Source organism: Epinephelus lanceolatus, chromosome 10 (assembly GCF_041903045.1).
Source record: "Epinephelus lanceolatus isolate andai-2023 chromosome 10, ASM4190304v1, whole genome shotgun sequence".
Taxonomy (NCBI): Eukaryota; Metazoa; Chordata; class Actinopteri; order Perciformes; family Serranidae; genus Epinephelus; species Epinephelus lanceolatus.
The window spans coordinates 23,205,920-23,220,323 of NC_135743.1; the positions used below are offsets into that span (position 1 = coordinate 23,205,920).

The 14,404-nt window shown below is 43.6% G+C and overlaps 1 protein-coding gene across 4 annotated transcripts in view; it reads left to right on the forward strand.

Moving 5' to 3' along the window:
- creb5b (cAMP responsive element binding protein 5b) overlaps window positions 1–14,404 on the forward strand; it is a 54,584-nt gene that overhangs the window by 21,183 nt on the left and 18,997 nt on the right. For all 4 annotated transcript variants that reach the window (XM_033639755.2, XM_033639756.2, XM_033639754.2 and 1 more), the window contains 2 exons: window positions 10,708–10,834; window positions 12,136–12,246. In XM_033639755.2, the coding sequence (XP_033495646.1) occupies window positions 10,708–10,834; window positions 12,136–12,246 (238 nt within the window). The remainder of the gene's footprint in view (window positions 1–10,707; window positions 10,835–12,135; window positions 12,247–14,404) is intronic.

Here is a 14,404-nt window from a genome sequence, read left to right on the forward strand (position 1 = left end):
GAGCCTACTGAAGGTCAGATCAGGGGTTCCCCTGTGGTCCTCTCAAGCGACCTCAACTGTAATCTCCAGTATATTTTGATTTCACATCCCTTTGTGAAGTGAAGGCAGTCAAAACTTGTTAATCCACAGTGCATTAAATCTTCACTGTGCAAATGTTTATGCTTAGTTTTAACCATACTTATGTCAGAGACAATTAGGAAAAAGTTATCCTTGTCAATTAATCTGCTTTGTTAGTGTGTGTGATCATTGCAGGCCTGTAAAGCTTTTAATCTTGACACACTTTATGGAGCTCTGTGGTGAATGTATCTCTGAATGAGAAGAAATCACCAAACAAAATCAGTTTAATCTCAACTCCATCTGCTTCCTTCATTCTCGGCTGTGCTGATCGCGCAGCGTGAGCATCCAATGAATTAGGATAACAAGTCATTTTCATTGCTCCACAATGTTTACTAAAGAGCTTTGAGGCTTGGAATCAATTAGGATTGGCTTTCCTCAAGTCCATTTACTTTAGGGTTGAGCTGGGCCTGCAGCTGTGAAACCTGAGGACCTCTCTCTTTTTCTCTCTCTCTCCTTCTGCTCCGAGTCCCTATACAAGGTCTTTGGGGAGCTGCACTGACACAAACCAGTGTTAAAACCAGGCATAAGAAACAGCCAGCAGATCTTAATGTCACGGCTATCATTATCATACAAAGCGAAGCTGTGTCCAACAGATTTGAATGCTTTCTGCTTTTCAATTATAAACATCTGGTGCTGAGTTATGTCAGAGTTAAATGCGTTGGACATTACTAGTCAACCATGTGAGATACAACATTCTGTGGAAACCTCAACCTTTTGACTCGTAAGAGGAGATGTGCGGGTGTGGGCATGGGGCACTAAAAATGACATTCCTCCTTTCAGTAGAGGAACTCAGTCCAGCGTTTCCATCACAAAGCACAATCAACCTGACTGCAGCTGGGTGTAGTGAGGAGTGATTACAATCCAGATGTGGTAAAATATCTGCTCAGTTTATGATGATGTGGTATTTGAATACTTATTTTGATTTTGGCTGCGTATAAAAACAGGTGCTTATATTAAATGTGGGCAGTTAGCTTAAATGAATAATTATAGAGAACACTGAGAACTGTGTGAACCTAAAAGGTGCCATCCTCAAAACCACAGACTGTTGATGTCAGTGGTTTTGGTTTGTCACCATCAGCAAATTGATTTTAAAAAATATCAAAAGAGAAGTTTGTATCGTTTTATTCTTATGCAAATGTGACATAGACAGTTTATTTTACGTTAAAGTACTCCACCATACCTGAGTTATTTTTCTTTCAGTTTTCTTCATGGAGCATTTATCTCTAAACTTAAATGCGTCTTGCTGGTGATGTCCCACCCTGTGCATACAACTTTAAATTTGGCTGCATGATCACCGTGCAGAGCTCTGGAGGAAGTCGGTGTGCAGTTTGATTTCCCATGCTGCTTTAAATGCACAATATTTTCACACCTCAGAGCCACCAGCCACTTGTGTTCCTTCTTTTTGCCTTTAAGGGAAGTAGCAAAAATAGATGCTGATCTGCGTGCCTGCTGAGCAGCGGGGTGTCATGCAAAGCTCAAAGTGTTGGATGACACATTTGCTGAGAACTTCCTGTGTTTTCTCAAGAAGATTTGGTGATATGCTGATTGATTATTAAAGACCACCGACATAAAGATCTTAATTTGATAACTGACATGCTCTCTGTTCTCTTCACTTTCAAATATTTTTTTAAAAAAAGCACATTTCTCTTTGCTTGATATACAATTTTAGATAATAGCTCGCACTTTCTACAAAACGTAAAGCTAAGGGTCACATCTGGATAGCAAATAAAATTTGATTAATGTGCAAATGCAATTTGTGCATGGTCTGTCACATACAGTATAGTTTGATCCTGATGTAATATATTTAGTAGTTCTCTAAGTTGTTTACATACTACTTCTGCTGTTACAGTACAGTAAGTTAATGGTAGTGTCGTGGTGCTGATAGTCTTCATAATTTTGATTCTAGGATGCGTTGCATATCACTTTTTTATACATTGCGTAACACTTTTTCCAGTGTGTGTGATTAAAAAACTGTGCTGATTTCAACACCCATTGTGCCAGTGCCAGAACAGAGAAAGTCTCCACACCTCTGCAGAGAGTTATGGGCTTTCCACGGACAAACTTTGACCTCATGAACTTCGCAATTTAAACAAAACTTCCTTTATTATTGTTTATGATGAGATTGCATTGAGAAAGTGGTGATAAGGAGGGAGGTCCGCCCTGAGTGCAGGAGCGCGGGATCTCTACAATATGCCTGAGATGCCCTCATGCTCTGACTTGGCAAATGCCCCTCTCCACGGGCAACTGTGGACAATTGTCTCAACCGTGTGTAAACTGTAGGGCTAACACACACAGAGTAGTAGCAGGCAGGGAGAAGAGAAGAGAAGATAAACAAGGTATAGAAAAACAAAGGTGTACAGTGTAATCAATTACAAAAAAGGAAGGAGAGAAAAAAGAAAGAGAGAGAATGCAGGATGTACATCTGACCTGAATTAAGATGAGCTCATTGTGTACTGCAGTGGGTTTAATAGTGCGTTTGTAGAGGAACGCCCAGACTCTGTTCCCTCTCATTCCAGCGGGGCTGTGTCATCCCTGCCCCGGGGCCACCACACATGCAGGCTCCTGCACAAGCAACTCACACACAGGGACATGCCTCACAGCTCTGGGGAGCGCAGGGATCACAATGCCGGGAAGTGTGGAAAAGGGGGATCAGAGGTGGACAGAGGAGAGGAAGAAAGGGATCAGAGGTGGATGGAGGAGAGGAAGAAGGGGATAGGAGGTAGATGGAGGGGAGGAAATGAAGGATCAGGAGGGTGGAGGAGAGAGAGAGGAGAGAGGCATCAGATGTGAGAGGACGTGGGGTTTTCTAGCAGGATGGTGGCTAGCCGGGTGGAGGAGAGGTTAGGAGACATGTCTGCACAAGGAAAGGAAAAGACAGATCATGTTTTGATGAAAGTATGGACAAATCAGAGGAATAAGGTGTGGGAAAAATGCAGTGAGATTATGAAAGGAAAGTGAAGATGGAAAACTGAATGAGAAACAGCAGGATGAGACTTACAGGCATCAGGTGGCTGCATGAGAGGAAGAGAAGTTGGTTAAGGAGCAGGGGGACAAACAGGTTAATTGATAGTGGCATTTTAGTGGATGAAGAGGGAGAAGGATGAAGTATCATTACAAGTGAAACGGGCGGTGTAAGCCAAACGTTACGACATCAGTCAGGTGCTGCTGACAGATGCCAGGTTAGCTTGTAACAGCTTATGACACAGTTTTTTCCCGGTTCACTGGTGATAGGAATGTACTGACATGCTTTTTATTCTTGTTGAAACTGAAAGACAACCCGTCTTCACTCAGCTACAGTAAATGGCATCTAATGAATCAAAACAATATCATATTTGGTGAATAAATACCACAACACTCATGCTAATTTGCTCCAGAGTGTCATCCACCACCATTTCTCAACTGTGCTTTGGCACAGCTTAACTCAGCTTGAGGCTCCCTAATGTGAGGACACCCCATCCCAGATCCATCCCAGTGCAGCACCCTCCCAACAACCATCCCTCCTCTAGCCCGCTAATAAAAGTCAGCCTGTGTCGTAACCCATTAGGGCTGATTTATTTGATCAGATTCGTATTATTTCCTCAGTCCAAACCCCATGGCACTCTCCTCCCACCAGTGATTAAAGGCAGTAAATCAGGGGCAGGTCCTGTGTAGTGTTTACTCAGAGAGCCAGGCAGCTGCAAGCTGTTTGAGGCCCTTGTTTCTCCCTCTGTTTACCTCCGTTCCCATGGCGACTGCACCACCGTCTCCCGAACGTCTGGAACTTGGCCCTGGGCTGTTTTGGTTACGTTCGAAAGTTTTTAGCTGCTGTGTCTACCCAGAGCTCGCAGTGACTTCACCCAGCGAGGAGTGAGCGCAGAGATGTTGGACGAGTCGAGGAGGGAAAGAGAGGGAAAAGCGAGAGGAGGAGAGGAGGGAGGGACGAAATCTGGGGGTGGGAAGGCGCAGGGTGGGGGGAGGGCGAAAAGCCAAGAGCATTACATCATTGCTGGAGCAGAGTCAGAAAGGGAAGGATATGAGTCAGTGGACTGACTGCACCTCTCTCTCCCTCTTTCTCCCCACGTTCGCTCCTCTTGGACAGCAGCCAAGCCCCTTGTGTTTAAGTCCCCCAGTGCTTGAGTTGGAGTTGGGACTGTGGGGATTGGGACAGTAAAGCTTAGTGTGTGTGCAGACTGCAGGATTTGTAGGTTAGAGCAAGCAAATCCAGAGGGGCTTGAGTTGAGGTGTGGGCACCCTGAGGGGTCCAGAAGAGAGTTATAGAGGATTAACTGAACAATGAGAGGAGGGGGAAACAGGAGGGAAAATAGCAGGATAACTTAGAGAAATAGACTATGGAACAAGATTTAAAAAGCAAAAGAAGGGACTCGGGGAGAGAAGAAGGTCTAGCAGTGATGTCATGGTGGAGGAGAAGGTGGGCGGGGGGGTGGAGGGGTGGTGCGGTGTTGGTTCTTGGGCGGGGATTGTGGAGGAGAGCTGGGCTGAGAGCGAGGCACTCAGTAATGTGAGAGTGCAGGGTCAGGACTGCAGAGTGTCTACCTGCTCTCCCCTGGGGCCCACAGCCCAGGCTATTATCAATCCCCTCAGTGGAGCCACAGCCTGTCATTATTCACTCACATACACACATGTTCACACACACATGCACACACAGCTGCGTGAACATGCACACACTGGCACAGACAGACACACAGACACTCAGAACATGAGTCTACTAATCCACTGCACAGTCTGGTGCATCATGTATTTATTGACAGATGTAAACATAGAGAGCAGAAGAGAATTAAAAGAAGAAACACCTCGATTAGAAATGAGAATTAGAAACACCTTATTGAAATGCATTTCAATAAAGTAGGTTGATATTTAGGGCTGAAACTGACATTTATTACCTCACCAAAAAGGTTATGGTTTGTTTGTTTGTCAGCAGGATTACAGAAATACTACCGGCCCTATTATCATGAGGCCTGGTGGAAGGGTGTAGCACAGGCCAAGGAAGAACCCATTAAACTTTGGAGTGGATCCGAATCACGGGGCGGATACGCAAATTATTTTTCGATTTCATTAACATTGCAAGAAAGGGCATTTGGCCTTGGCAGAGGTCTGTGCTCCCTGAGTGCCCTTCTAATGTTGGATTACTGATTAATGAATTAATACTTTGTCAATTAATCATTTCATTAAAGAAATACATAGCCAAACACAGATTTTATAATATGGTAACAGAAAAGAAAATGTACCACAAGTGCTCTTAAGCAGAGCAAAGAAAATAAGTTATATTAAAGAACTTTTTTGGTCAGGAATATTAGTTGAAAAAACTCTGATGGATCTCTATCAGGGCAGAAATAATAAAAAAGACAGAAAACAATTAGTTTATAAAATGTCTGACAATAGTGGAAATGCCCACAAGAAGTTCCCAGAACCAAATATGACATCTTCAAGTATATTGTTTGTTCCAGCCAAAAATTTTAACCCACAAAGATCCAATTCATCATCATCATAGAAGACGAACTAAAGCAGGAAATAATTTGAAAAAGAACTTGGCAAATCAATTAATCAACTAATGTATCATGTATCAATAAGTGAGAAAATGGACACGTTCTTTCTAACAACTTATATTCATAGTGTCTTTCTGCCTTCAGTTTGCCTCTAAAATGTCTTCATTTATCAGCAGAGTCAGCACAAAGCTGAGTTAATCCCCAGAGGAAGTGCTCTCACATGTGAGTGTTGTTTTTCCGCCCTCTGGACAAGCAGGTTGTGTTTGGTGTGTGTGCGGTGGTGACGGACACGGTGTTCTTCCTCCCCCTGCTCTGCTGCAGGTGACGAGCGCAGCAGTACAACCTGTACGAGCTTCAAAGAAGCCTTTCTTCTCTAGAAAGCGAGAGCCTGACCTGCAACAGCCAGTGACCTGTGTGTGCGGTGTGTCGACCTCTGTCACAGTGTAACCCTGTGTCAGTGTATTTCACTGTCTTGTCTTAAATGAATGAAGAGCACATATCAGCATCTTAAAGCACTCATTTGATCTGTTAGTAATGAATTTAGAAAGTTTTTAAATTGTTACTCTCAGTCACTTTTCAGTACCCAGTTTTAACGTTTTCTCATATTCTTACTCCTCAGCTTTCTGGTTGATTTCCCATAAAAGTTGCTGTGGCAATCTGCCTAGCTGGGAATATGTAACATTACTCTAAGTGTGAATGAAAGGTACAACATGCAGGCATTGTTGGCTACCGTTGGTGAGCAGTATCACCAGCGAGCCAACCCCAGATTCACTCTGGCGCTGTGATCATGATTTTTGTAGCTTCCTCTCATAGGATTGCTGCTTACAGTCTGGCTCCTGGTCTCTACCTTTCTATAAAGTCTCAATCTCACCTGATCGCTGTGCCTAGAATGGTCCCGAACACAGCAAAATAAGAGGAAGATGAGAAACTACAGGCAGAGGGCAGAGTCTATGCAGATATATACACAGCCACACATTTTTTAGTGGATTATAAGTGATGATTGAGAGAGATATTTTTGTATGTATGTTTTTTTTTCCTGCATAGCACACCTTTACATCAGAATTATTAGTATACTGTATAAAATATGTACAAGGTTATGATGGGCTTGGACATATACATTTATGAATTTGTGCATATTATAAAGTTTGGTCTGCTATATAAAGATACGCAAAGGACAATACTGAAATGTCTTCGATTGTTGGATATCTAGATATATTAAATAAGGCACTTTTGAAACAAAATACTATGAATGAGGCAATTTCAAGTTGTTAAAGAGATGTAAGCAAAGATTTTATAGTATAATTTTAAAAATATATTCTCCAAAAGTTTTTCCTCTTGGCTTCTGGCAAAGAAATTGCATTAGAAATCTCATTCCACATCTGCGGTGCGAAAAAACTTCATCATGGAGTCATCATACCGAATTAAAATCCGGCAAAACAGTTTTTATGTACAAAATCAACAGCGTATCCCTTCCAGTGCCTCATGACTGTTATTTCATCCTATTGAATGCTGGCAGAGTCTAAACGCAGAGGGGAAACTGTGTTGATGTAGCGCGCAGCTACACTGCATACCTCATTGTACTTTCATGACTTTTCCCATGTGGAAATGTTCGCAGTGTTGCTCAGATGTCATACGTGCTGTTAAATGAGTGTGATTGTGATAAATTGGGATGTTAGACGGGAATGACACACAGTCGGGATGGTAATGGTCCTGTGTGTGTGTGGAGCAATCTAAAATGTCTGGAGCGTAAATGCACATATTTAGGTCTGGAAAAATACAGGTATTTATTCAGGTGGGGGAGCATTTGCTCTGGTGCACCCCCCTCGCCCCATTTGGCCATCACTCCCTCACTACTCACTATTACGGTAATCCAGGCTATGATGCGGTCAGTTGATTATGTTAACATGTTGAAAACAGCCAACCTAAATGTTCATGGAAATGATGCTTTATTGACCAGCGTTCACCCTGATGATACTGATAACATGATTTACTGATTCTTTTGATACAGGATATTTAAGAATCAAGTAGTGAATGCTGTTTGTTTAAGCTGTAGGGACTGAGCAGTTGCTGTATGCATGAAGGTGTAGCAGCACCCTGCAGCTGGGAATCAGTGTTCTTACAAGCAGGGGTTTGGTGGCAGTTGTATAAATGATGTCACCGCGTGCAGATGGAGTGGTCTGGCTGTTTGGACGGCTGCAGCCCTGAGCCAGTGACTGTGACAAGACTGCTGTCAATAGTTTAAGCTCAGCCCGGGCCTCATCTGTACATGTGATTTATCGATGTGGCCGTGAGTGTGGATAGGCCTGTTGGTCCGCACACGCTTTTGTGGTCACCAAGGAGGATTTTTTTCCCCCACAGGGCTCCCACTGCTGTAGCAGTTTCTAAAAGTGATTCCCGTCATGCACGTCTTGTGGTTGTTATGACAAATATTATTCATTCATCATCTCCGTCGTCGTTATTCATCCATTGTACTACATGAAGTGGGCTCGTTTAAAGTGCATCCAAAAACTCCCAAGATGCCTCAGCTTTCAACTCTAGCATGAATACGCAGCCACACACACACTCTTTTTTTCCATTCTGACTTTGTAGCCACAGAAACAAGTGGAAACTAAAAACGAAAGAAGTTGGGGAAAACATTTGCTCTGAAATAGCGCAGATGTGAAATGAATAAATGATGCAAATAAAAGATGCAAGAGCAGCGTGGTGATCTCACACCGTAGAATTAAATAGTCCCAGGGTTCTTTTCGGGTTAAAGCATTTTGTAAACCTCTGATAAACCCGGTTGTAAAAACACATATATACTTACACATAATAACATACAGTAATACTTTATTTTAACCCTTTAATATTTATGAGCATAGACTAAACACGGAATGAAATGTTTATAACACATTGTACTGTATAATTGTAAGCCAATATATGGGGTATTTATTGATGCATATGTCAACAATTATAACTCCTCCTGTGAAGATCAATGATTGAATGAACATAACACAATTAATCATATAAATATATATTTATATTTTATGTTAATATGTGAAATATGTAGTTACATATGTTATTTTTGTATTCATCCACAAATTACTTAAAGTATTTATTTATTTAATCATATCATCCATAGCAAAGTATTAATTACTTCTGCACTACTCTTACTGTCAACCACAAATTTGTGCTACCATCATAAGCATCTATCTATCTACAGTACAGGCCAAAAGTTTGGACACACCTTCTCATTCAATGCGTTTTCTTTATTTTCATGACTATTTACATTGTAGATTCTCACTGAAGGCATCAAAACTATGAATGAACACATGTGGAGTTATGTACTTAACAAAAAAAGGTGAAATAACTGAAAACATGTTTTATATTCTAGTTTCTTCAAAATAGCCACCCTTTGCTCTGATTACTGCTTTGCACACTCTTGGCATTCTCTCGATGAGCTTCAAGAGGTAGTCACCTGAAATGGTTTTCCAACAGTCCTGAAGGAGTTCCCAGAGGTGTTTAGCACTTGTTGGCCCCTTTGCCTTCACTCTGCGGTCCAGCTCACCCCAAACCATCTCGATTGGGTTCAGGTCCGGTGACTGTGGAGGCCAGGTCATCTGCCGCAGCACTCCATCACTCTCCTTCTTGGTCAAATAGCCCTTACACCGCCCGGAGGTGTGTTTGGGGTCATTGTCCTGTTGAAAAATAAATGATCGTCCAACTACACGCAAACCGGATGGGATGGCATGTCGCTGCAGGATGCTGTGGTAGCCATGCTGGTTCAGTGTGCCTTCAATTTTGAATAAATCCCCAACAGTGTCACCAGCAAAACACCCCCACACCATCACACCTCCTCCTCCATGCTTCACAGTGGGAACCAGGCATGTGGAATCCATCCGTTCACCTTTTCTGCGTCTCACAAAGACACGGCGGTTGGAACCAAAGATCTCAAATTTGGACTCATCAGACCAAAGCACAGATTTCCACTGGTCTAATGTCCATTCCTTGTGTTTCTTGGCCCAAACAAATCTCTTCTGCTTGTTGCCTCTCCTTAGCAGTGGTTTCCTAGCAGCTATTTGACCATGAAGGCCTGATTGGCGCAGTCTCCTCTTAACAGTTGTTCTAGAGATGGGTCTGCTGCTAGAACTCTGTGTGGCATTCATCTGGTCTCTGATCTGAGCTGCTGTTAACTTGCGATTTCTGAGGCTGGTGACTCGGATGAACTTATCCTCAGAAGCAGAGGTGACTCTTGGTCTTCCTTTCCTGGGTCGGTCCTCATGTGTGCCAGTTTCGTTGTAGCGCTTGATGGTTTTTGCAACTCCACTTGGGGACACATTTAAAGTTTTTGCAATTTTCCGGACTGACTGACCTTCATTTCTTAAAGTAATGATGGCCACTCGTTTTTCTTTAGTTAGCTGATTGGTTCTTGCCATAATATGAATTTTAACAGTTGTCCAATAGGGCTGTCGGCTGTGTATTAACCTGACTTCTGCACAACACAACTGATGGTCCCAACCCCATTGATAAAGCAAGAAATTCCACTAATTAACCCTGATAAGGCACACCTGTGAAGTGGAAACCATTTCAGGTGACTACCTCTTGAAGCTCATCGAGAGAATGCCAAGAGTGTGCAAAGCAGTAATCAGAGCAGAGGATGGCTATTTTGAAGAAACTAGAATATAAAACATGTTTTCAGTTATTTCACCTTTTTTTGTTAAGTACATAACTCCACATGTGTTCATTCATAGTTTTGATGCCTTCAGTGAGAATCTACAATGTAAATAGTCATGAAAATAAAGAAAACGCATTGAATGAGAAGGTGTGTCCAAACTTTTGGCCTGTACTGTATCTATCTATCTATCTATCTATCTATCTATCTGTGAGGGTTTTTGACGTGTGTGACCACATATTTTTATGTTTACGGCTTCATTCACAAGCAGTCACTATGTTTTTCTACACCACTTGCAGATGCTTCACAAGAGAAGTTATACAGCTAACACCCTAGAGGAGGTGTTGTTTTGGTTCGATGTTGTTATATGATAAAGCCCAGAATAACAATATTAGTAATCTGTAACAGTGCAAAACCTGAAGTTCTCTCAGTGTCTGTATCTCTGTGTCCTCTCAGGCCTGTCCCCGGCTCTCTGTCCTCACTGCTGCACCTACGAAACAGACAGAGACAGCCTCTGCCTGCCTCCATGCCTGGAACTCTGCCAGACCCGACCATGCCTGGCTCTTCTGCTGTGCTGATGCCTGTGAGTACAACAACAGCGCACAGAGCACAGTCACTCACGGACGCACTAACACATGCAGTCACTCACTTATATGGGACAGCAGTGTCAGTTCAGACTGCACATAAGCTAGGTATTAGTCTTGGATGTTTTCTATCAGCATTAAAATGATTTGCAACAGTTATAAGGAAGGATTCCTCCTCTGTGTTTAGAAGAAAGACTTCATTGTAATTAAGCCAAAAACCTAGAGGACCCACATTGGGAAGCGAGGAATGATAGCAACCCAGAAAAACTCCTCCTATCAGGATTCTAATGATACAACATATGTTCTCATTGTAACACAAGACAGCCTGTGTTTATGGTATGGAGAAAAAAACCTCCCATGTTTATTAAATTAAGAGCTAAGCGATTTTGGGGAAGATTGACGGTTCAGGAAAGAGGTGCAGGTTTGGGTGATATTTTTACACAAAACACACTTAGTGCAATTAAGGCTGTGTGTCAGGTTCTAGGCCTGAGTCTCTGTGGACGAGGGGGAGAGCGGGGGTCAGGCAAAAGGGGGGAGGAGAGGGGCCGTTTCTCCATGGAGACCACCACACCACCCAGAGTTCAGCAGCTGGGAGGCCGCAGCAGCTCACACACGTGTGCGTGCGGACACTCACACAAAAGGTTTCTTCTTTCCTGCGTATACTGCTCACATCATCGCCCTGCGCAAGTGACCTCTCACCCTCGTCAGCGTAACCAGCTGATTTCCTCTCATTCAGGTCTCAGCTGTGACACATGACCACGTTGACCAGGGTCACTAAGAGGCAGGCTGTAACCACCACGCACATGAATACAGTTTCTAATGCAATCATACAACTAGCTCACACCTACACACATCTCGTTCACCTTATTAACACAACCTGCACCTAGAGAGACCAGGGGTTTGATGTGTTAGTCAGACTGACACTCACCACACTATTATCAGAAACACACACACCCTTGTTGCACCAGCTTCCTGTGTTAAGTCCCTCCGTGCTGGCTTCCTGTTTTGGGTCAGCTCCAGTTATCATCACACAGAGCTGTGCACAGGGCAGCTTGTCATGTGAAATCAGGCTCTCATGCTGTTTCATCTCACCCCCCTCAGCCTACTGTGAAGGAAGATGAGTCTCATGCTGTAAATGCTAACACGTCTATTGTGTGAACAGTGATAGCATCTTGTTAAGACATAAAAAATAGAATAAATCATCAGACTTTTTTCTTGATTCATCTTGTTAAAAAGTTTTGTGGTACTGGATGTGTCCACACTTGTGAGTAAGACTGTTATCATGGTGTTGCATCTTCAGATGGAGAGACAAATGTCCATGGGCTCCAATATGATGGGTATGCAAGGACCCACCCACAGCAGCTCCTGCTCTTCCACTCACATTCCCTCCATGCACTCAGAAGCCAAACTGGTGAGTATATGCATGTATTCTCATGGATATGTACAATTTTGTGCACACAAGTGCACACACTCAAGCTCAAAGTGTTGCAACTTTCTTTTCCACTGGGCTGTGCCAGCAAAGCTGTGCTCTTAGGTCTGTGTGGATTTCATCATTTGGTGTGTAATCAAAGCTGTGTCTGAACCTGCCAGTGCAGCACTGGAGACTCTGGCTGGAATAAAGGGCCCTTTATGTGGTTGTGGCTGAGCTGCCCACCGACTGCCTGATGTATATCTTAATGTACAGAACATGTTCTGTAGGTCCTGCAACTTGTTAGCACTAGTTTAACACAGCGGGGAAAAAATCAAATGACCTCATCCTTCACAAAGCAGGCAGTTAGAGCTGTGGGAATGAGACGTAGCTGAGAGAGGAGAGAGACAGAACGGAGAATAAGTACAGAAAGACGAAAAAACTGAAGGGAGAGAAACCTTCCACTCAGTTTCGGCTTTGCATGTTAGCACTGCTAACACTGACGCCAGTGACTGACAGTGTACGTCTGATTGATGTCAGTTACACTCTAGGTGATATGAACTGATTAATACTGTAGCAACGTGACCACCAGCCAACCTTTGTTTTCAAAACAAATAACTCTGAAAATGGAAAAGGCTCCATAAAAATAAGAGCAAGTGTCACGACTTGGATATCAAAAACTCACAAGCGGTAATGAAAAGCATTGGCCGCTCTTTGTGTTTGGAAAGGTTTACTGATAGCTGATTTTGCTGGACAGAAACATCTTGTGGAGAAGGAGAGAGAGAGAGAGAGAGAGAGAGAGAGAGAGAGAGAGGAGGTAGCAGAGGTCATTAGAAGAGTTATTGCTCTGATAGAGGAGAGCGGGAGCATTCCCAGGGCATTTAATTCTCCCTCTTCCTCCTGCTCTCTCAAGATTGATCGTCTTTGTAGTCTTTTGAATCTCCTCAACTGTTCCTATGGTAACACGCTGGGGTAACACAATATTAGTGTATTAGGCTTATCTCTCCCCTGGCCATCATCCAGACACATCTTACTCTTTTTTTCCCTCCTCCTATCTATGTAATTGAATTGTAAATGCTCTGTTAGGCCTCCCATAAACATATGCAGTCACTAAATGGCTACAGGCCCCTCAACCATGCAACTTTCTGGTTAGTTGGCCATTCAGACACGGGGCACGGTAACCAAATGTGGATCAATTGAGATTCTGCTCCCTGATGTCTGAACGCAACTGATGGAATTCCATGATTGTGGACAGAAAGTGAGAGACTAATTATGTTATCAGGGTGCGATCTCCAGCGTGGGTTTCATAAGCATAGACGGGGGTCTCTAATGTCTGTAATATCCGCGCCTGGGCCACGTCGATAAATACGGCCTCGCTATCGGATAACTGGGCCATGATCAGGCCCATGTGTCCCCTGCGACGTTCTCAATCCGGCTCTAATCGCATTACCCCAACTATGTTGACTTTCCGCCAATGGGAAATCTCCGCACTGTAACCCCACACCCCCGAGGCACGGACCTGGATGCACTCTTTCTGCTCGGCGTTTACGTTGCGAGAGCGGAGAAGGGGATTGAGTGGGACTTTGATAGACATGAAGGAAACAGATAGACAGGGAGAGTGAGCAGGGGAGTTGAAAGGCGAGAGACACTATCAATATTCTGCGTGTGAGAAATAGGAGGAATTCTTTGTGAGTGACATGAAAAGACTTCTGCTCGGCCTAGTTTCCTCTGCCCCGCTGCATGTGTGCATGCATGTACGCTCATATGTGTGTGATTGTTTGATATTTTGTGGTAACTGGAGGCCTCTGTAGCAGAATTAACCCTCCCCTGTCAGAGAAAGCATGCCCAGAGCCTGGGCTAATGAAGGCTAATTGATTTTTGTGGTGGGCCAGAGCAGCAGGGAGGCCTGTCTCTGGTGTAAATAGTTAATGAGCCGAAGGACTGCTGTGGCCCCTTGGGGACTCATATCTCGCTCTAAGCTCTCTGTTTGTGCTCTCTCGGCCAAAGACTGTATCTGCATCAGTGCCCATCTTTGTTCTCTTCTATCTCTGATTTTCTCCTTAAGTGCCATCGTTTAAGTGGTACAGCAAAGCCCGACGGTGCACTAACTGACTTGTATGTTTTCCCTTTTTGCTTTTAGCTGGTTGTCTGGGAGTGTTGC